Below are 24,029 nucleotides of genomic sequence, written 5' to 3' on the forward strand. Positions count from 1 at the left end.
ATTTAGTAGTATTTTCAATGTAAATAAACAATATAAAATTCTCTGAATCAACTTAGAGAAGACAGTAAGAAAGCTTTTAAAAATGGCAAAAAGGTAAGAGTGTTAACCTTGGTTCTCTACTGCTCCATATAAATCCACTGTTAGAAGCCTTACTCTTACCTACCACATTTTGGTTTACATTCAGCTTGGAACCTATTTTAAGTATGACGTGATTCAGATAGGGGTTAATATTTATCTTTTCCATATGGGATTCCTACTGTACAGAAAGCAGTGCCACCTCTATCATAAATCAAGGACCCGTGTTTACAGGACTGCTTCTGACTTCTCTAATCTACTTCTGCCTTCATTTGCCTACTTTTGTCCTAATTCTATTCTGTCTTGATTATTGTCTTTTTAACAGGTCCTTATTATCAGTGGAGAAAATCCAGATACGCTGGATATACTCTGAATATATTTAAGTGCTTGGAAGAGACAGAAAAAAAAGAAAAAAAGTCTATTTTGAATTTCAATTATTCTATACTGTAAAAACCTCAGAGGCCACTATTTAGGACTGTAAATGTTTCCAAAGTTTCTCTTTTTATTATAGAAAGATGCAGATAACAGTCATATCACAATTTAGTACCAAGCAACACACCACATGTCTTTAGTAAGTTACTTCAGTTAAGATCCTACTTGTCAAATGCTGTGGTTATACACACATTTACTGCAAAACAACTATTCTGAAAGGAAGATTTTCTCTGGGAAATATAGACATATCATTTACAGATGAGTTATTAAAATTTAAAATCATCTTTCACACAACTAACTCAACACTGTCACACACATATCAAGCAATTAATATTTTCAATCTATAGACTTATCTCCTTCCTGATTTCACATTCCTACCTTCAATCTAAGGGGGCTCAAAAGTTATAACTACATGAAAACTGTTCAATATTAGTCACACTTCTCTGTATCTAAAATGTATAGTTCTTTGTTCCCAGCCTTATATTGGATTTCACCTAAATTTGTTCTGGCTAGCTGAAATGACTGTATCTATTTGCACAACAACTGCAAATAATGATTTTTAAATATCCACTTTTCCACCTTGACATAAGGCAAAGTACAATAAATTATTCCATTTAGAAAAACTTATAACCTTATTTCTAAATACATCTCCCTACAAACTTTATAACTCCTATTACTGGTTTCGGTAACCATCTGTCCTCTTCCCATTTGTAAGTGATCACAAGTCCATGACCCAATGCCAGTGATAGTTTCATTCAAAAAAAAAAAGAAGAAAGAAAATCTTTCTTTTCTCTAAGTATGGAATGTGATTTAAATTATTAGACTGCAGTCCTGAACATGAGGCCTGCTTCCACTACTAAATAGTTCACATAACACTAAAAATGAACACATCTTATTTCCCCCATCAACAAAATTTTAAAATTAAAACAAAATGATATCTAAGACCTTTTCTAGTTCTAAAAGTTCAGAATAGTGAGTTCTGTGAATAGGATTTTTAGGAAATTCACAGGGACCTTAAAATTGTCCTCATTCAAGACAAAAGGTAAGTTGACTTAAGTTTAAAATCTCTCAAAGAAATACACAGTTCATAAAATGAAGCTGTAACATGTATAACCTACAAGTTCATGTAACAAACAATCCAGTACTTCTGAACATGGCATAAACAACTTCCCAAAAAGCCAAGGAGTAAGAAAAATAATATACATGAAAAGTCATACAACTAAAAGCTGAATATTCATTCACATTTGGGAAACCATATCAAATACTGGTCAGTGGATACTTAAGGACTCTATTAACATTCAGAATGACCTACAGGACATGGCTGCAAACACTGGTGGTGTACTCACTCGCTTTCCTTTGAATTCTCATAGCACTCAAATGGAAAAAAAAAGGACAAGACCAAAAAAGTTTCCTATACTTTACTGTTTATACAAAATCTTACACATTACTATCATTGTTAATCCTCAACACTGAAGGAGGTATCATTATTCCTATTGTGGGAAATTGAGAGTTTATAATCAAGTTACTAGTTACTGAGAGGTGTTTGCAAATGTGCTGAGTGGAGGGAATGAGGGCTGAACTTGATTTGAACCTACAAAGGTAATACACAACTAATGAAATGAGTGTTTACTGACATTTAAATATTTTATGTGTTTCTCCTACATACACATACACATACACACACACACACACACACAGTGGGAAAACATCTGATGTAAGTCAACTTACCAGTGAAATGCATTGAAATAGAAGTAAACCAAACCAAGGCCATATAAAAAGGCAGCATTCTGTTTAAAAAAAAAAAAAAAAAAAAAAAAAAAAAAAAAAAAAAAAGCGCCATTTAAAAGCTTTTATGTCTACTTTATGTTATTAAGTAGAAACATAATACATAAAATGTTCTTTAGTTCTAAAAATTCTATCCTATCTTACAATATGATTAAAAGAAACAATGAAGTCATGAGCCAACACGAAATGCAGAGGCCAAACAACTTGGAGAAATATTATCAGTTCATTTTAATCAAGCCCACAATGAAAATAACTTTTAACTCCTACAATTTCTGTGAAACCACAAAGTTCCCAAATAGCCAAAGCAATCCAGAGAATGAAGAACAAAGGTGAAGGTATCACATTTCCTGACATCAAAATATACTACAAAGCTACACTAAGAAAAACAGTATGGTAACTGGTATAAAAATATTAGCACATAGACCAATGGAACAGAATAAAGAGATCAGAATTAAACCCCCACATTTATGGTCAACTAATGTTTCATAGGGAGCCAAGAATGCCCAACTGTAAGAGGACAGACTCTTCACCTCTTTAAAAATGATGCTGGGGAAAATGGATAAGCCCATGCAAAATACTAAAATTGTAGTCCTATCTTACTTGTAAATGTTAACTCAAAATGGATCAAATATTTAAACATAAGGTCTGATACCATAAAATTTCCTGGAAGAAAATACAGAAAAGAAGCTCCCTGACCTTGGTCTTGGCCATGTTTTTTGGATATGACACAAAAAACACAAATAGCAAAATCAGAAGTTAACAAATAGGACTATGTCAAACTTGAAAACTTCTACAAAGCAAAGGAAACAATTAAAAACATGAAAAGACAGCCTACAGAAAAGGAGAAATTTTCCAGATGTCATAAAGAACATTGAACGTTCATGGAAAGAGCTCAAAACATTAACAGGAGTTTGGAAGAAACAGATTCCAACCCACATGGATGACTTTGAGAAGTTCAAGGCTTCAGTTCAGGAAATACCTGCAGATGAGTTGGAAATAGCAAGAGAACCAGAATTTAGAAGAAGAGCCTAAAGATGTGACTGAATTGTTGTCATTCATGATAAAACTTGAACAGATGAGAAGTTGATCCTTATGCCTGAACAAAAAATGCTGTTTCTTGAGATGGGAACTACTCTGGTGAAAATGCTGTGAAGACTGCTGAAATAACAAAAAAGAATTTAGAATATTACATAAACTTAGTTGATAAAGCACTGGCAGAGTCTGAGAAAACTGACTGCAATTTTGAAAGTTCTACTGTAGGTAAAACATCATGCTATCAAACAGCATTACATATTACTGAGAAACTCCTTGTGAAAGGAAAGAGTCAATCAATGTGGCAAACTTCATTGTGGAGTTACTTTAAAAAACTGCCACACCCATCCTAACTTTAGCAACCGTCACCCTGATTGGTTAGCAGCCATCAACATCAAGGTAAGACCCTCCACCAACAAGAGGATTATGACTCACTGAAAGCTCAGATCATTTTCAGCAACTAAGTATTTTATTTTTTTTTATTTTACTGTTAAACTATTTACCTTTATTTGATTTTATTTTTCGCTACACTGAATTGATTTATTTTATTTTTATTGAAGTACAGTTGATTTACAGTGTAAGTATTTTTAAATAAAGGTATGTACATTGTCTTTTTAGACATAATGTTACTGCATACTCAATAAGACTACAGTACAGTGTAAAGTCAACTTTTTTTAAGCATTAGGAAACAAAAAAATTAGTGTGACTCAATTTACTGCTTGCTTGCAGTGGTCTGGGTGAACCCCTAATATCTCTGAAATATGCCTAGTCTGTGTCAGTGTCTATCACAAACCCTAATTAATAAATTATAGGACTTCCCTGGTGGCACGTGGTTAAGACCACCTGCCAATGCAGGGGACACGGGTTCAAGCCCTGTTCCAGGAAGATCCCACATGCCGCGGAGCTACTAAGCCTGTGTGCCACAACCAATGAGCCTGTAATCTAGAGCCCGTGCGCCACAACTTCTGAGCGCGATCGTGCCTAGAGCCCGTGCTCCGCAACAAGAGAAGCCGCCTCAATGAGAAGCCCGCACATCACAACGAAGAGTAGCCCCCGCTCACCGCAACTAGAGAAAGCCCGTGCTCAGCAACAAAGATCCAACACAGCCAAAATTAAATAAAAAAATGTTTTTTTAAAATGCCTTAAAAAAAAAAAGAAATTATGGTTTCATGTGGTTTACCATCAACCTATATACAATGTGTATTAACGGGGCGAGGGGCGGGGAACATGGCTGGGACTCTGTGCTTTCACTGCCAAAGGCCCAGATTCATCAACCTATATACAATGTGTATTAACGGGGCGAGGGGCGGGGAACATGCCTGGGACTCTGTGCTTTCACTGCCAAAGGCCCCAATTCAATCCCAAAGGCCCAGATTCAAATCCCAATTCAAACTAGAGCTAAGAACCTGCAAGATACACGGCTCAGCTAGAAGAGAAAAAAAAAAGTGGCTGAATGTCACCAAGATGAAGGGATAGGAGGGCTGCTGGCTTATCCTACTGTTAGCATCAGAGCACATATAAAACCACATGGATTAACTCCATGAGCGAAATCCACAAACTGAGCATCTCCTACACACTGGGCAATGGAAAATACTGAAATGGGTGGGAAATGCTAAGACACACTCCCGCAATAAGCCCCACTCCCACCATACCCCCTCTTAAAATCCTGAGATAACCTCCAACTCCAAGCTTCTACCTGGGAAGTGAAAACAAAGCGTCTGGACCACACATCTAGTGCCCCAGTTTTTAAGGCTGCCACTCCAAGGACCACCTAGCTCTGAGAATCAATGGAGTTTTACAATTATGTATCCCTTGGGATCTCTGTGAACAAGGAAGTGTCTATTACACAAGCACACAAGTACTACCTGTGGCACACCTACTCTCAAGATAAAATAACAAATTTCTTAAGGAAAAAGAGAAAGACACCAAGGAAATTTGCTAACTTTTCAAAGAAAAGGGAAATCAATGATGTATTTGTAAGTATATATACTGTAGCAAAGATCAGGAAACAATGGTACAGCATCCAAACCGAACTCACGGTCTTTTTAATGCATAGCTGCAGGGCTAACAACAGTTTTTATATTTTTACAAGTTTATTAAAAAAAAAAGAAGGTCTTCCCTGGTGGGGCAGTGGTTGAGAGTCTGCCTGCTGATGCAGGGGACATGGGTTCGTGTCCCGGTCTGGGAGGATCCCACGTGCTGTGGAGTGGCTGGGCCCGTGAGCCATGGTCGCTGAGCCTGCGCGTCTGGAGCCTGTGCTCCGCAACGGGAGAGGCCACAACAGTGAGAGGCCCACATACCGCAAAAAAAGAAGAAGAAGAAGAAAGGAGAAGGAGAAGGAGAAGGAGAAAAGAAGAAGAAGAGGAAGATGAAGAGGGGACTTCCCTGGTGGCGCAGTGGTTAAGAATCCACCTGCCAATGCAGGAGGCACGGGTTCGAGCCCTGGTCCGGGAGGATCCCACATGCCATGGAGCAACTAAGCCCATGCGCCACAACTACCGAGCCTGTGCTCTAGCCCTCATGAGCCACAACTACTGATCCCACGTGAGACAACTAGTGAAGACTGCGTGCCTGGAGTCCATGCTCCACAAGAAAAGAAGCCACTGCAATGAGAAGCCTGCGCACCGCAACGAAGAGTAGCCCTCACTCGCTGCAACTAAAGTCCACGCACAGCAATGAAGACCCAACGCAGCCAAAAGTTAATTTTTGAAAAAGAAGAGTACCTGACAGAAATGAAATGTGGCCAGTTAAACCTAAAATTTAGTCAAGTCCATTAAAAAAACTTTGCCAAACTCCATAATTACAACCATTGAACTTCAGTTCTTCATACAATATGTATGATGGTAGCAAGGAAAACCTATGAAATTGTCTGCTAATATGTAGATACAATGAAAACAAAGACATTTTTAAAAAGAGTAAAATTAAGTTATATTGGAATAAGATTTGTACATTACACTTGAAAGGGTAAAATACTGTCATACTTAAGAGATCTCCAGAAAAACAGAACTTCATGATATGAGAGAAAGATCAGGGCAGGAGGGGAGGTGGGGTGACTTGTAAAGGAATTGATGAGCAAGTTCTTTAATTGGTCATAATTGTTTACCTGGTGATACAAACCTTCATTCCTGAAGGGTGTATTTACTACTTCTGTCTGGATTGTTTTTCAGTTTCCCAGTGACCTTAATTACAAGGAGCAGTAGTACTAAGAGATGCCCTGAGGAATTTCCTGTATGGCCATTGTGCAGTCCCTCTACCTTATGGCCATTATGCAACAGTAGTCCAATTTCCCCTTTCTACTTGTCAGAATGAATCACCACAGCCAGAAAAGAAACTCTTTTCTTTGCCTGTTGATTCCAATTGAGGCATAAGGAGTCCAAATTACCAGGAAGCACTCTTAACTTTCAGCTTTCAGTTTAATGGAATCATTGGTGTGTCTACTGGTGAAAGCATTCCTCCCTTTGAAACTAACACCTCATCTCTTTCCCAGGAAAGCATAAGGTCATGGGGAAAGGAAGCTAAATTTGCTAGCAGGTCACTAAGGGTAACAGTAAGTGGTGCTGAGGTGACATCACCAAGATGGCAACACAGGTTGTTCCCAACTTCAGTCCCCCTCACTAGAAGACCAACTAACAAATACTCTGGACAACACTATGAAAATCGCAGAACATGGGGCTAAGACTGACACACATCCCTGGACCTCAAACACCAAGAGGATGTCTTAGAAGGGTAAGAGGACCAGCTATACTCTGACTACACTGCCCCTCTCCCAAACTAGCACAGCAACATACCAAGAGGGATCTATCAGGCCTATGGTCCCTCCAGTGGGCAAAGGAGAGTCCAAGGTGGATATCCAGCTCCCCCAGCATTATGAGTGACATCCAGAGCATGCACTGAAGTCTTGCCTCATGGGGATGGCAAGAAGACTATGCACTGCTTAACCAGCGGGGATCAGAATATGACTGAGGGATAGGGCTTAATAGCACTCAAATCGTGATAGAACAAGTTTCCCTTGTAGGGGTGTTAAGTAGAGAGCCCAGAAAATGACTCTTATTTTGCAGAGCCACTCCAATGGCCACACTTGAAGAGTGAACTCAGCTCACAGTTATGCCTGATTCAGGACCCCAAACAATTACATTGCCAGCTTTGAAGACTTTTTTTTACCACCTAGCTGAGGCATGGCTAATTCACAGTATGCCCTGCTCTGTCCCCAAGCCCCAACCATCAGCAAACCCAACCACGTAATCTGGGAAACTGCACAGCCCATCCTACAACAGTACTTACAACAGCACTTGAGCAAAGAGGCCAGCAAGTAACTGTGCACTACTAGAAAAAGCTGGTGGCTCCAACTGGCCAAGGCACTTGGTGCACAGTTCTGATTAAAGTCCCTAGCCAGCAAGCCATACCAGCCCTGTCTGAGCAGAAAGGCAGATTCATAGTTCCACTTACTGCTCAGTACAGCCCTAGTCTCATCTAATCAGGAATTCTAACCACAACATTTAGGAAGATGTGTCACCCATCTTACAAGCCACTTAGGATGGCGCGTGAGCACAGAACTCACCCAAAAGCACTGCACATCTGGATAACCAATGCAGCAGTCCTGTCTGGCCAAGGAAGCTGGTAGGCAGCTCTGTCAGATTAGGATGTCCAACCATCAAGCCCTAACGGCCAAGGAAACCATGCAGGGAAGCAAATTCGCAGACCTAACCAAAAACTGAGTACAGGACCATGTCCCACACTATCGATAAACCTGACCAGAGAATCCAGGCAACCAAGGAGCCCATTCTACAGCTACACATGTGCAGAAAATCAAGCGAGCACTCCTATCCAATGGTTCACAGACAGAGTGACCTCTTGACCTCAGAGCTTAGGCAATGCCTCAACACACACACAAAAACCTCATATAGCAAGCCTCACCTGCCCAAGGAGGCTGTAAACTGACCTGTCTATAATCCCAAGTTGAGCTAACTGGTGAACTGCCTCTGACAAAGAAAACCAGATAAATCTGGAAAAGGAGACCATCACTCAAATGTGCAAAGTATAAAGATTATGAAGAATCAGGTGAAACTGACACCACCAAAGGAAACCATTAAAATTTCAATAACTGAGCCAAAAGAACCAGAGACTGTGAGCTGTTTGACAAAATAATTCAGAATAATCCTCTTACAGAAGTTTATTAAACTAAAAGAACACACAGAAAGACAACTAAATGAAACTAGGAAAGCAATAATGAAGAAAACAAAAAATTCAAGAAAGAAATTTTTTTTTAAGGGTCTTCTAATGAAAAATACACTAGTTGAGCTAAAGAACTAAATAGAGAATTTCACCATCACACTCAACCAAGCAGAAAACAGAATCTGTTAACCAGATGACTGTCATTTTGAAATTATCCAGCTGGAGGAGTAAAAAAGAAAAGTAATTGGAAAAAAAGTTAAAAAAGCCAAGAGGACTTACGAGACATCATCTAAAGGAAACAATATTCACATTTTGTGAATGCCAGAAACATAAAACAAAAAGAAAAGGCAAGAAAAGTACATGTAAAAGAAAAATGGCCCAAAACCTCCCATATCTTGGGGGAGAAATGGATATCCTAATTGCTTAGGTCCAAAAGACTCGTAGGGTGAACTCAAAAGAATCACACCAACACACATTACAACTGTTAAAGTCAAAGACAAAAATGAATTCTGAAAGCAGCATGAGAAAAGTGACACATCATAAGCAAGACTATAAGCGGATGTATTATCAAAATCTTGGCAGGCCAGAAGAGAATGGGATAATATATTCAAAATACTTAAAGAAAAACTGTCAACCAAGATAACTATATGCAAAAATACTCTACCTGGGGGGAGAGGGGGGGAACTGTCCTTTAGAAACAAAATAATACTCAAATAATGAGATAATTTCCCCAATCAAACAAAAACTAATAAAGCTCATCAACACTGCCTTACCAGAAATCCTAAAGGGAATTTTTAAGAGGAAATAAAAGGATGGTATTTAACACTGTAAAAACAGATGGGTATATTTTAAAACTCACTGGTAAAGGTAAATATGTAAGTCAAAAATCCATGTATCTAACATTGTAATGGTGGTGTGTAACTAATTTATAAGTCTAATTTTAAGTTAAAAAACAATGACGAGGGAATTCCTGGCAGTCCAGTGGTTAGGACTTGGCACTTACACTGCTGGGGCCTGGGTCCAATCCCTACTTGGGGAACTAAGATCCTGCAAGCCATGTGGTACGACCAAAACAACAACAAAACACAATGACTATAATAATTTATTATTGGATATACAACCTAAAAATATGTAAAGTAACATCGTCAACTTAAAACTTTAATGGAATAAGTAAAAGTGAAAAGTTTATATTACTATTAAAGTTATTATCAGTTAAAATAGAATGTTACAAATAAAAAATACTTTAAGACTCATGGTAAACACAAAGGAAAAATTTGTAGCAGTTATCTAAAAGACTGTCATAAAGGAATCCAAGCATATCTGAAGAAAAATTTATCAAATTGCAAAGGCCAACACCAACATAGAAAAAAAGGAATAAAGAACTACAAAACATCAGAAAACATTAAAATGGAATTAGTAAATCTCACCTATCAATAAATACTTTATGTGGAAATGATTAAATTCTCGACTCAAAAGACAATAAATATTAAAAAAACAAGCAAACAAACCAAGATCCAACGACATACTGCCTAGAAGAATCTCAAGGGATAAAAAGAAATATTACTATGGCAACCAGAAGAAAGCAGCAGTAGCTATTTTTACAACAGACAAAACAGATTTTACACTAAAATTGGAGCAAGTAATATATTAAGCAAATCCCAAAAGACTTAATAGTAAAAATAAACATCAACACAAGTTAGAAACTTTAGTGCCCTACTCTCAACAGCATTTAGATCATCCAGAGACTCCATAGAGAAACAGTGAATGTGAATAACTGTATAAGCCAAATGAAAAAAGTCCCATCCAACAAAGGCATAATATATTTTTTTTTCTAAAGCACCTATGGAACATTTTCTAGGATAAATCACATACTAGGGAACAAACAATTCTTTAATAAATTTAAGAACACTAAAGTCATACCAAGTATCTTTTCAGAACACAATGGTATGAAGTAACAGGAAGAAAACAAAAATTCACAAGTGCACGGAAATTAAACACCACACTCCAAAACAACCAATGAATCAAAGAAGAAATTAAAAGAGAAATTTAGGGACTTCCCTGGTGGTCCAGTGGTAAAGAATCTGCCTTACAATGCAGGGGGCTCATGTTTGATCCCTGCTGGGGTAACTAAGATCCCACAAGCCACAGGTCAACTAAGCCCATGCACCACAACTACTGAGCTCGCACACCTCCACCAGAGAGCCTGTGTGCTGCAAACTACAGAACCCACGTGCCCTGGAGCCCCAGGCGCCACAACTGGAGAGAAACCCACGCCCCGCAACAAAAGATCCTGCATGCCTCAACGAAGACCTGCTGCAACCAAAAAACTATAAAACTAAATTATAAAATAAACATTTTTTAAAAAGAGAAACTTAAAAGTATCTTGAGACAACAAAAGCACACACAACATATAAAAAAACCTGACCTGGAAAAGTAGTTCTAAGACATAAATTTATAGTTAATAAAGTCTCAGATCGAGATGAAAGAAGAATCTCAAACGACTTACTTCACCCCTTAAGGAAACAGAAAAAGATCAACAACCTCAGTCCAAAGTTAGGAGAAGAATGAGAATAATGAAGATTAGAGAACAGATAAATACAATCTTCCAAGACTGAACAAGGAACAAATAAAAAATCTGAATAGACCAATAATAAGTACGGAAATTTAATTGGTAATAAAAAAATATGCCAAAAAAAAAAAAATATGCCAAGACAGAAAACCCAGAAACAGACTCCTCCATTAGTGAAGTCAACCAAAGATTTAAAGAATTAATACCAACTCTTCTCAAACTCTTCCAAAAAACTGAAGATGAAAAAATACTTCCAATCTTATTTTATGAATAACCCTGATACCAAAGCCAGAGGATACTACCAATAAAAGGAAACTATAGACTAAAATCCATGGTTGAATATAAATAACAAAATTCGGAACAAGGTATCAGCAAACTGATTTCAACAACACATTAAAAGAATTATACACCATGCCCAAGTGGGATTTGACCGTGGGATGCAATGCTGATTCAACATATGCAAATCAATAAACGTGACATACCACATTCACAGAAGCAAAGAATAAAATGATATGATCAACTAAGCTGATGCAGAAATATAATTTGACAAAATTCAACATCCACTCATGATGAAAACTCAAAAACTGGATACAGTGGGAACATATGTCAACGTAATAAAGGCCATATATGGCATAACAAGACCTAACATCATACTCAACTGTGAAATTTGAAAGCTTCTCCTCTAAGATCAGGAAAAGCATCTATTCAACATAAGTACTGAAAATCCTACCCAGAATATTCAAGTAAGAAAAAAAAAAGGGCATGCAAATCAGAAAGGAAAATATAAAATACTCCCTGTTTGCAAATGACTTGATCTTATACATAGGGAGTCATAAAAACACCACCAAAAGAAAGAAAATTCAATGAATTCAGTAAAGATGCAGCATACAAGATCAACTGCAAATTTCAGTTGTTTTATACCTTAACAATTAGCTGTTAAAGAAAACAACTACATTCATAATAGTATCAAAGACAATTTAAAAACTTAAGAATAAATTTAACCAACAAGCTGAAAAATCTATATTCTGAAAACATACAAATCTCATGGAAGAAACTGAAAAGACACAAATTAAAGGAAAGATACCCATTTTCATACAAAGAACATGTTAAAATGTCCACACTACCCAAACCTTCTACAGATTCCTTTCAATCCTTATCAAGATTCTAGTGGCATTTTCTGCATTAATAGAATCAATAAAATTCATATGAAACAAAAAAAGACCCTGAATCACCAACACAATCCAAAAATAGAAGAACAAAGCTGGAGATACCAACTCTCCTGATTTCAATCTATATTACAAAACTACAGTAATCAATGAACATGATACTGGCATAAAACAGATACACAGACTCATGAAACAGAATTAAGAGTCCAGAAATAAACCCATGCATATATGGTCAGGTAGTATGCTTTGACAAGGGAGCCATGAATCCTCAATGGAGAAAAGACATAACTTTTTAATAAGTGGTCCTAAGTAAATTAGAATTCACACACAAAACAATGAACACTAGAACGCTATCTTACACCATTCACAAAAACAAAGGAACAGATTAAAGATTAAAACAAAGACCTGAAACCATAAGACTCCTAGATTAAAACACAGGGGAAAAGCTCCCAGACAGCTGTCTTGGCAATGCTTTTTTTGGGTATGATACCTAAAGCACAAGCAACAAAAAATAAAGAAATGAGACTACATCAAACAGACAAACAAAAAGCCTCTCCATAACAACAGAAATGATCAACAAAATGAAAAGGCAACCTATGGAGTGGAAGAAAATTTTTGCAAACCACACGTGATAAGAGGCTAATATCCGGGCTTCCCTGGTGGTGCAGTGGTTGAGAGTTCGCCTGCCAATGCAGGTACACGCGTTTGTGCCCCGGTTCGGGAAGATCCCACGTGCCGCGGAGCAGCTAGGCCTGTGAGCCATGGCTGCTGAGCCTGCGCGTTCGGAGCCCGCAACAGGAGAGGCCACAACAGTGAGAGGTCCACATACCGCAAAAAAAAAAAAAAAAAAAGTCTGTTGTTTATAAAAAAAATAATCAGGCAAAATTTAATGAAACTACTAATTTTGTAAACAAATTATTCTGACCTTGATTCTCTGATAAAATAGGTGGTGAGAAAAATATGTTTACAATGGAAAACTATAATGTGACCTTTGGATTCAGTCTTGCATATTTACCAGTCCTTGACAAATATCTCCAATTTACACCTCTCTAAATTGGTGCTTCCAAATTTTCTCCATTCTGAGAGAAATGGAGAAATTCCATTCCATCCTTAACAATTAGCTGTTAAAGAAATACTCCCTGTTTACGAACTGAAAACCCTTTTAATAATTGGAATAATTACGAACTGAAAAGCCTTTTACCCAGAGCCCTGAAAGCTGATGTGACACGACATCATATAAATTTCAAGAATATTACCATAACAGATCATTAATGAACAAACTGACTGGTCCTCTCATAAAGTTTGTCATCACAATTCAAACCAGTAATTCTATGTATTGCCCCTGTTGTCCACACTCTACCATCTACTGATGCTTTGAGCCCATCATCTACAGATCTTGACTGTCCTCTGGAATCAGAAATGGGGTTTTTAACATATATTCTTTGTTTTTCTGTTATTTTCACATAAATTCGCCCCTCCTTAAATGCTTGCTGCCTAGCCCTGAACTTCTATTACCGTTACTCAACAGACTATTCAGTTGGTCCTAAATGTACAAAAGGCTATAGAACAAGAAATGAACTAACATTGTTCTAAGAAAGAAGAATGTCTCTTCACTCCTTTAAACAATAGTGGGAACTAACAAACTATAGGTCAGATTCCGGAACCTGTGCCTAAGCACATCTGCACATTTCCTTCTAAAATTGCAAGAACCACATTAAGTGGGTTTAGCAAAAGTGCCTCATCCTCTGTATGTGAAACACGCAGTATCTAATCGGGGTTACTCATACTCCACTACTCACCTTGATGAGGATGGCTTAGCACAAACTGCCTTGTTATTTCTTTTAGTAATTTTCCAAAGGCTGACCCTTACAGGGCTCCTTGGCAATAAATTCCTACTTGCTCAGGCTATATTCAGAACTGACCCCGGTTCTACATTGAATATCATTTCCTCAACTGCAACAGTACTGAAAAACAATGTTTTTCCACTTTAATTCTTATCCTCCTTTGAAAAACTAACAAACAACAACTATAAAAACACCAGCAAGATAACTCCCTTGCTTGCCTGATGAGTCACAGGCATGAAAATGAAATGAAAAAAGGCTATTTAATCTTAATGCCCCCTTCAAGGGAATCATTATTTTTGTCTCCTTGTGGAAGAATTCCTTCCTCTGGAACTAACACCTCTCAGTCATTCTAGCATGAAGTTGTAGGTACAAAAAGCAAAAATGCTGCTATTGGATAACCAGGGTAATAGTGGGTGCCACTCCCAATTCCACTGTCTTGATTGCTGGACCCATGAATGCTAGCTATTAGAAAAACACCACCAATTCAGAGCATTATAAATCTCTTGGTGAACCCTGCCCCAGCTTTGCAACACACTGCCACATAACTGGCACTGTAACTGAGTCTTCAAAAGGCCCTTTCACTTCTCTATCAAGCCAGCTGCTGTTTCAGGATAATGGGGGACACGGTTAACGTCACTGAATTTCATAACATGGGAGTCCACTGCTGTATTTCTTTTCCTGTGAAGTTAGTTCCTTACTCTGAAGCAATTCTGTGTAGATTACCACAATATTAGATAAGGCATTCTGTAAATCCACGGATGTCAGTTTTGAAACACTGTCTGCAGGAAAGGCAAATTGGTATGCCAGCAAATTTCTATTCCAGTGTCGATAAATTCCTGACTCTTTCATGATGTAAGCAGTCCACTGTAATCGACCTGGCACTGAGAAGCTACATGAACACCTTAGGGAATGATGCCATATCAGGAATTGAATGTTACTGTCTGTTGCTGACAGACTGGGCACTGGCATTGGTGAGTGAAAGCCCATGGTGCTGAACACATGCAACACTTTGTCTCTGCCTCCATTAAAATTCTGTCATGTGCCTGTTGGACAATGACAGATGTGGCTGGGGAAAGAGCCTGTGCTATGCGCTTTCCATTAAGTGTACCAACGTATGTAGGAATGCCAGAAAAGAGAAAAGACAGGAAAAAAATATTTCAATAGTAAACAGCTAAAAACTTCCCGAATTTCAGGAAAAACTTTATCTGTATGTCAGTAAGCACAACTAAAACTCAAGAAGAATAAATGAAAAGACATTCAGAGACAGATCACTGTAGAAAATGTTGGAAGATCAAACACAAGGAGAAAATTCTGAAAGCAGCAAGAGAAAAAAACTCTCTTACAAAACAAAACAGAAAACCAAATCAGATTAAGCTGATTTCTCCTCAGATACTGTGATGGTGAAAGACAGTGGGCTAGCATAATCAAAGTGCTCAAAGAAAACAAACTGCCAACCAAGAACCTTCTATCCTAGCAGAGTTTTCAACTATGAAAGCTAAATATTTGTAGATTATAAGAGAGAAAGAATCCACTTCAAACACACCCACCTTACAATAAATATTACAACAAATTCTAGTGAAGTTCTTTAGGCTTAGAACAAGTGTCCATGTCAGGTTTTCAAAGCCAAAAAACGGGGGTACGGGGAGGGTGGTTTAACATCTAATTATACAGGTATGGGACACAGCAGACCACATACATATTTCTTTTCTTTCCTTCCTTCTAACTGATTTAAAAACCAGCTCTCCATATAACTATTATTATGCCAATTAATATATAGTAATATAACTTAATGATAGAACAATGAGTTAAGCTGGGAACAAAGCTATACTGGACTACAGAAAAGACTCAAGATGGTCAAGAACAAATGAAGACAAACAGATATGGGAATTTAAGAGGCTAAAATACAAAAGCCAAACATACAATCTTTTTTTCTTAAACCTCAACAAATTACATAAATTAATACTATAACAACATACTACTACATAGTTCATACACACATACGTAACAATGTTAACTGCTGAAGGTCCAACAAATAAAAGAAGGCAAGTACATAATGTCATATTAAGAGTATCATTTCTATATCTCATAGGAACTAGTTTAGTATAAATCAAGGTAAAGTCATATAACTTGATATATACATGGTAAGCACTAGGGCAACCATTAAGGAAATAACTCAAAAACATATAATGAAAATACTTGAAGAAATTAATTTTAAAAATCTGTTTCATGCAGTAAAGCAAAAATAGAAGACAAAGAGACATACAAAAGAAGTACATTGGCAGATATATATGCAATATTTTAATAATAACATTAGACAAAATTGGATTAAATAATCAATGCACAAATTATCAGACTGGATAAAATTAAAAGATCCAACTGTATGCTGTCTTCAGGAGACATACTTTAGATTGAAAAACACAGACTGTAAATAAAAAGATGAAAAGCAATGAATCATGAAAACACTGATTATAAAAATTCTGGGGGGCTTCCCTGCTGGCACAGTGGTTGGGGGTCCGCGGGTTCGTGCCCCGGTCCGGGAGGATCCCACATGCCGCAGAGCGGTTGGGCCTGTGGGCCATGGCCGCTGGGCCTGCGTGTCCGGAGCCTGTGCTCCCCAACGGGAGGGGCCACAGTGGTGAGAGGCCCGCGTACCACAAAAAAACCCCCAAAACTTCTGGGGACTTCACTGGTGATCCAGTGGTAAAGAATCCACCTTCCAACGCAGGGGACACAGATTCAATCCCTGGTCAGGGAATGAAGATCCCACATGCCACGGGGCAAGTAAGCCCTCGCACCATAACTACTGAGCTCCTGCACCTCACCTAGGGAGCCTGCGTGCCGCAAACTACAGAGCCCATGCGCTTTGGAACCCACACACCACAACTACAAAGCCCAGGCGCCCTGAAGCTTGCACATCACAACTAGAAAAGAGAAAATCCACACAGCACAACTAGAGAGAAGCCCCCCACTGCAACAAAGAACCTGAGCGCCTCAACGAACGATCATGTGTGCCTCAACGAAGATCCCACATGCCGCAATTAAGACTCACAGCCAAAAATAAAATTAAACAAATAAATAAAAATTCTGGAATGGCTATACTACTACCAAACAAAATTCTTCAAAACCAAAAGAACGTTAGTAGAAATAAAGCAGGACAATAAAAATAATTATGTGACATGGAAATGTTGGCTAACGCTACAGTTTCAAACTCTTTGTGTATAAATGTTTCACATCAACACGCTATATACACCTTAAAGACATAGTGATACATGCACAGGTCAATTATGTCTCCATAAAGTTGGAAGAAAAATTTAAATAAAATAATTTATCCACCAAAATTACATAGCAACTCTTATACATGCATCCAACAAAACATATGACACAAAACCTATAAAAATGACCCCCAAAATAAGCAATTCATCAGTAACTGGAGGCTCTATCTCATATTCAATATAGATGGAATCACCAGAGAGAAAGAACACAAACAGGGAATAGATAGCTTAAACAAAACTTTAACCCACCAAACTTAACCAATATTTAGAGAATACTTCAAATAAAAACAGAATATACATATTCCTCTCATACACATTAAACATTCTCCAAGATAGAACAAATATTATGCTGCAAAATAAATCTGAGTAAAAGATGAATTGAAATAATACGAAGTATGTTCTTTGGACAAAAGAAAATGAAATTTTTAAAAATAATATCAGAAAAAAAATGTGGAAATTAAAGAATATATTCCTGGGCTTCCCTGCTGGCGCGCAGTGGTTGACAATCTGCCTGCTAATGCAGGGGGCACGGGTTCGAGCCCTGGTCTGGGAGGATCCCACGTGCCGCGAAGCAAGTAGGCCTGTGAGCCACAACTACTGGCCTGCGCGCCTGGAGCCTGTGCTCTGCAACAAGTAAGGCCGCGATAGTGAGAGGCCCGCGCACCGTGATGAAGAGTGGCCCCCACTTGCCACAACTAGAGAAAGCCCTCACACAGAAACGAAGACCCAACCCAGCAAAAATAAATTAATTAATTAATAAACACCTACCAGGGTTTCCCTGGTGGCGCAGTGGTTGAGAGTCCGTCTGCCGACGCAGGGGACACAGGTTCGTGCCCTGGTCCAGGAGGATTCCCACATGCTGCGGAGCAGCTGGGCCCGTGAGCCATGGCCGCTGAGCCTGCGCGTCCGGAGCCTGTGCTCCGCAACAGGAGAGGCCACAACAGTGAGAGGCCAGCGTACCGCAAAAAAAATAATAATAAAATAAAATAAAATAAAACAAAATAAAATAAACACCTACCAACAACATCTTAAAAAAAAAAAGAATACACTCCTGAATAACCAGTAAGTCAAACTAAGAATCAAATTCTCAATAGACACAGAAAAGAAATCTGACCAGGGGCTTCCCTGGTGGCGCACTGGTTGAGAGTCCGCCTGCTGATGCAGGGGACACGGGTTCGTGCCCCTGTCTGGGAAGATCCCACATGCCGCGGAGCAGCTGGGCCCGTGAGCCATAGCCACTGAGCCTGCGCGTCCGGAGCCTGTGCTCGGCAAAGGGAGAGGCCACAACAGTGAGAGGCCCGTGTACCGCAAGAAAAAAAAAGAAATTTGACCAAACACATCACCTTTTCATGATTAAAAAAACATAACTGAATAAAATTAGAAAGAAACTTCAACTTGATAAAAGATAGCTAAGAGGGCTTCCCTGGTAGCGCAGCAGTTAAGAATCCACCTGCTGCTCTATTTACAATAGCCCGGAGATGGAAACAACCTAAGTGCCCATCATCGGATGAACGGATAAAGAAGATGTGGCACATATATACAATGGAATATTACTCAGCCATAAAAAGAAATGAAATTGAGCTATTTGTAATGAGGTGGATAGACCTAGAGTCTGCCATACAGAGTGAAGTCAGAAAGAGAAAGACAAATACCGTATGCTAACACATGTATATGGAAAGTAAGAAAAAAAAATGTCATGAAGAACCTAGGGGTAAGACAGGAATAAAGACACAGACCTACTAGAGAACGGACTTGAGGATATGGGGAGGGGGAAGGGTGAGCTGTGACAAAGCAAGAGAGAGGCATGGACATATATACACTACCAAACGTAAGGTAGATAGCTAGTGGGAAGCAGCCGCATAGCACAGGGAGATCAGCTCCGTGCTTTGTGACCGCCTAGAGGGGTGGGATAGGGATGGTGGGAGGGAGGGAGATGCAAGAGGGAAGAGATATGGGAACATATGTATATGTATAACTGATTCACTTTGTTATAAAGCAGAAACTAACACAGCATTGTAAAGCAATTATACCCCAATAAAGATGTTAAAAAAAAAAAAAAGAATCCACCTGCCAATGCCAGGGGACATGGGTTCGAGCCCTTGTCCGGGAAGATTCCACATGCAGTGGAACAACTAACCCCATGCGCCACAACTACTGAGCCTGCGCTCTAGAGCCCGTAAGCCTCAACTACTGAGGCCCGCAAGCCTAAAGTCCCTGCTCCATAACAAGAGAAGCCACCGCAATGAGAAGCCCCACGCACTGCAACGAGAGAGTAGCCCCTGCTCGCCATAACTAGAGAAAGCCCGTGCGCAGCAACGAAGATAAATAAAATAAAATAAATAAGTTAAATAAATAAATGTTTAAAAAGATAGAAATAAGTGTCAAGTGATGAACTTCCCTGGTGATCCAGTGTTTGGGAGTCTGCTTCCCAATGCAGGGGACACAGGTTCGGTCCCTAGTCGGGGAACTAAGATCCCACATTCTGCAGGGCAACTAAGCCTGCGTCCTGGAACTACTGAGCCCACACACTGTGGAGCCCACATGATGCAACTAGGGAGCCCACGTGCTGCGACCACAGAGCCCACACGCTCTGGAGCCTACGTTCCACAACCAAAGAGAAGTCCGCACACCACAATGAAAGATCCCGCATGCCACAACTAAGACCCGACACAGCCAAAAAATAAATAAATAAATATTTTTTAAAAATTAAAAGTAAAGTGAAATTATGAAAATAATTCTATTTATAATAAAATATGGTTCAACTATATGTTATCCACAAGACAAAATTTACATTCAAAGATACAAGTAGTTTAAAAGAAATAGTTTTTCATGTGTGGTACCAACACAAAAACAGGCATAAAAGATCAACAGAACCGAAAGTTTAGAAATAAACTGTTTTCCGTTTCTTTGAACAGAAAGTCTAGAAATAAACCAACAGATTTGTGGCCAAGACTGGTGACAACAGTGTCAAGATCATCCAGTTGGGGAAAGAATTTTCTTTTCAACAAACACTGCTAGGACAACTACATATCCACCTGTAAAACAATAAAGTTGAAACCTTACCTTACACCACACACAAAAAAATTAACTTAAAATGATCAAGAACATAAGAGTTAGAGCTAAAACTACAAAACCTTTAAAAGAAGAATGTGGATAAAACTTTATGACTTGGATTGGTACTGTATATATGGTACAAGCAACAAAAGAAAAAAAAAGCTATATGGGAATTCATAACAAAACTTTTGTGCCTCAAAGAACTCTATTAAACATGAAAAAAAGACAACCTAGAGAATAAGAAAACATCAGCAAATCAACTAGATATATAAATAATATTGCAACTCAATTTAAAAGGGGCAAAGAATCTGAATAGACATTTCTCAAAACAAACAAACACCAATGTCCAACAAACAAACAAGAAGATGTTTTAACACTGTTAGTCATAAGGGCAATGAAAATGAAAACTCAAGTGAGAAAACATGTTACACCCATTAGGATGGTGGAATTTAGAAAAGACAGAACAAATGTTGGCAAGAATACGGAGAAAATTAGGTCTTCCTACAATGAGTCAGAATGTAACATGGTGGAATCACTCTAGAAATTAGTTTAACAGATCATCAAAAAGTTAACAGCACAGCAAAATTCAACTCTGAGGTATACTTCCAAAAGGAATGAAAATATGTCTTCAAACAAAAACAGGGACACAAATGCTCAGATCAGCATGATTCATAGCCAAGGAGGAGAGACAGCAAATGTCCATCAACCGACGGAATAAATAAAATTAATATCCATAAATTGTAATTTATAGTTCTAAAAAGGAATGAAGTACTACTGCTGATACATGCCACAGCAGACACAAACCTTGAAAACACTAAGTGAAAAAAGGAGTCCAGACTAGACAAACATACAGAAACACAAAGTAAATGAACACTTTCTTAAGAAAGGGATCATGGGGGACTGAGAGAGAATACTTATTCTCATTATTGTATGATAAAAATATTTTATATAGTCTAAAATCAAAGGTGGTAAAGGATACACAAACTTTGTGAATATATTAAAAATAATTAAATTGTACCCTTCAAATGGGTGTATTCTATGGTAGATGAATCATACTTCTATAATACTGTTATAAAAAAAGAATAGTAGTAAATCTAAATAAACTTATGTGAATGTTTCTGGATTAAATAAACCTTCATACTTAACTGTTTCTTTCCACTCCAAGTACTTCACAAAAGCCAGCAACAATTTCAGTTACATTAGGGGTCAACACATGGGTTTTCAAACTCCTTGGGTAACCTAAAATTTCTTTGCAGGTAACATAACACTACCTATAACTAATTCTCATAGAAGTGATATATAGAACGGATATTATAGGTTATATCCTATTATAAGATAAATTTGTTTTGAAAAGCAATCTATTATTTAGCTATCTGTATCATATTTGAAAGCACATATGCATTGAAAGATTAATCTGCTAGCTAGTTAAACTTTACTGCTTAAATTAAGATAAAACAGTGGATAATTTATCCTTACACTCCATTCTTACTTAGGTAGATTTTCTAACATGGATGACTTTAATTCTCCTCAGAGATACAACCATAGCCTTTTAGCCTGATTCACCCATCTTTAAAATCACCATTATGCATCCTTCATCTATTCCCAGCTACACACTTTTAAAAAAGGAACAGATTTTTTTTTACTTGATTTTGTTATTAAAGTATCACACTTAGAATGTCTTTTTAATTAGTCAGAAAAATACTAATTACGAACAATATACTTCACACAAAACAGCTGGCACAAAATACCTTTCTCCCCCTTTCCATGTTCCTTACTTAGAATTAGTATTTCATATAATTTGCCCCAAAATAACAAAATTGGTATTCAAAGGTGCACTAACCTTCCAGTAGTCAGACTGTAAACTGTAGTATCTCTGATAAGCAGATAATGCTGAAAAAGGGAAAATAGTTATTAGTCCAATTATGTCCTATTTAAAAAGCCACAACACAGATTTTAATATTTTAATACAAGCTGCCCATCATACCTGCCTTTCCACAAACAGTTATATAAACAGCAAACAATTTAAAGTTTATGCCCTACCAAGTTAATCACCTATGGAAATAATAATTATAATGGAAAAATAAATAACCTACAGGAGACCAGGTATATAAACCATCATCAAATCTCATCCTTGCACTTAGAAAAATGTAAAACCTTGGCACTTACTTTAATTCACTTGATCTCCCTGATCAACCAAATGTCATGAAAATTTTCTAAGTCTGTTTTTACACACTATAATGAATTTTCTCAAAATCCAACACTTTCCAGAAAGATAAAACCTGAGCTGTAATAAACCCTTGTTTCTGGTGCTTTCTTTCACATAATCAATATCATCTTGGGCTACTAGCTTCAATATAATTCCAAGATGGTTATTCCCACACTCCCTAACCATCTAAAGGCAAAAAAGTCTGGAATCACATAAAGAAGTTCCTGTCAGCCTAAAAAAAAGGCACATAAGAAAAGGCACATAAGGCAAAAAGGTAAATAGGAAGTCACATAAGCCAGGGCTCCCCAGCCGCCGGGCTGTGAACTAGTACAGTCCTTGGCGTGTTAGGAACAGGGCCATACAGCAGGAGGTGAGCAGCAGAAAAGCAAGCAAAGCTTCACGTGCCACTACCCGTCGCTCACATTACCACATGAACCATCTGCGACCACTGCTACCCCACTATCCCACCCCCCATCTGTGGAAAAATCCACGAAACCGGTCCCTGGTGTCAAAAAGGTTGGAAACCGCTAAGATAAGCACATCAGAATTAGTGGGGACATTCTTTAAAACTAAGAACAACAGGAAACTCCATCGTCATTCCAAAGGAATAAGAATGTCTTTGAACTATTTGTTAAAGTTCCCAAGGGACAACGTTTAGAATGAAATACACTTAGGAATGAACACTGCCTTAAAGTCAAAGTAAAATAAGAATATTACACTACACGAAAGGAAGAGCAGATTGTACACAAGTATTGTAACACTGAGGATTTTCATATCTTCAACAATCATTTTTATGAATTTCAGACATTTTCTCAATAAAGCCAAAAACATCTAATATCCTTTCATGAAAATAACTAGAGTTAAGAGAAAACAAGACTTAATGAGAAAAACTTGCTTTTTCAAGTATTATCATAAAATTATAATAATAATAATTTCAAGATAACCAAATGTGTGGTTAAAAGACACTACTATATATGCTAATCACTGCGTACAACACATCTGAGAACGGACTGACTAAAATATTTGTTTTTACAAAAAAATTTGAAGGAGCAAGGCTAACACAAGAAGTCACAGATTACCAAAGCAGACACTCACGGAGAGAATCAACCCTAGAAACAAGTGTCAGGGTACAAAAGTTCACGGCAGACATGCCTGAGATTTAAACATCCAGGGCTCCCAGGCAAACGAGGAGCCCCACAATACTCCAAGACTTTCTTCTAGGGGCCCAGTAATATTGCCACATGTTAACCTGAGAAAAAGCTCCACAAGCTTCTGGCCAAAGAATGGGAAAAAGAACAATTTTTAAATACCCCAGGGCATTCTGGTCGTAACAATCCGGAAAGTAAGAAAAATAATTCCAGCCCACTCCAGTCATCCTATCCAACCTAGAAGGAAGAAAACTGAGAAATTCTGATGCAATTC

At 38.0% G+C, this 24,029-nt stretch overlaps 1 protein-coding gene across 8 annotated transcripts in view; it reads right to left on the reverse strand.

Moving 5' to 3' along the window:
• Positions 1 to 24,029, reverse strand: part of LOC115849624 (lysine-specific demethylase 6A-like) — a 163,803-nt gene that overhangs the window by 97,074 nt on the left and 42,700 nt on the right. For 7 of the 8 annotated variants that reach the window (XM_060293133.2, XM_060293130.2, XM_060293132.2 and 4 more), the window contains exons 4-5: positions 22,242 to 22,291; positions 2,236 to 2,294 (exon numbers count right to left, since the gene is read on the reverse strand). In XM_060293133.2, coding sequence (XP_060149116.1) covers positions 2,236 to 2,294; positions 22,242 to 22,291 — 109 coding nt within the window. Of the gene's footprint in view, positions 1 to 2,235; positions 2,295 to 22,241; positions 22,292 to 24,029 lie in introns of those variants that run through there. The other variant, XM_060293135.2, reaches the window with a different exon arrangement.

Source organism: Globicephala melas, chromosome Y (assembly GCF_963455315.2).
Source record: "Globicephala melas chromosome Y, mGloMel1.2, whole genome shotgun sequence".
Taxonomy (NCBI): Eukaryota; Metazoa; Chordata; class Mammalia; order Artiodactyla; family Delphinidae; genus Globicephala; species Globicephala melas.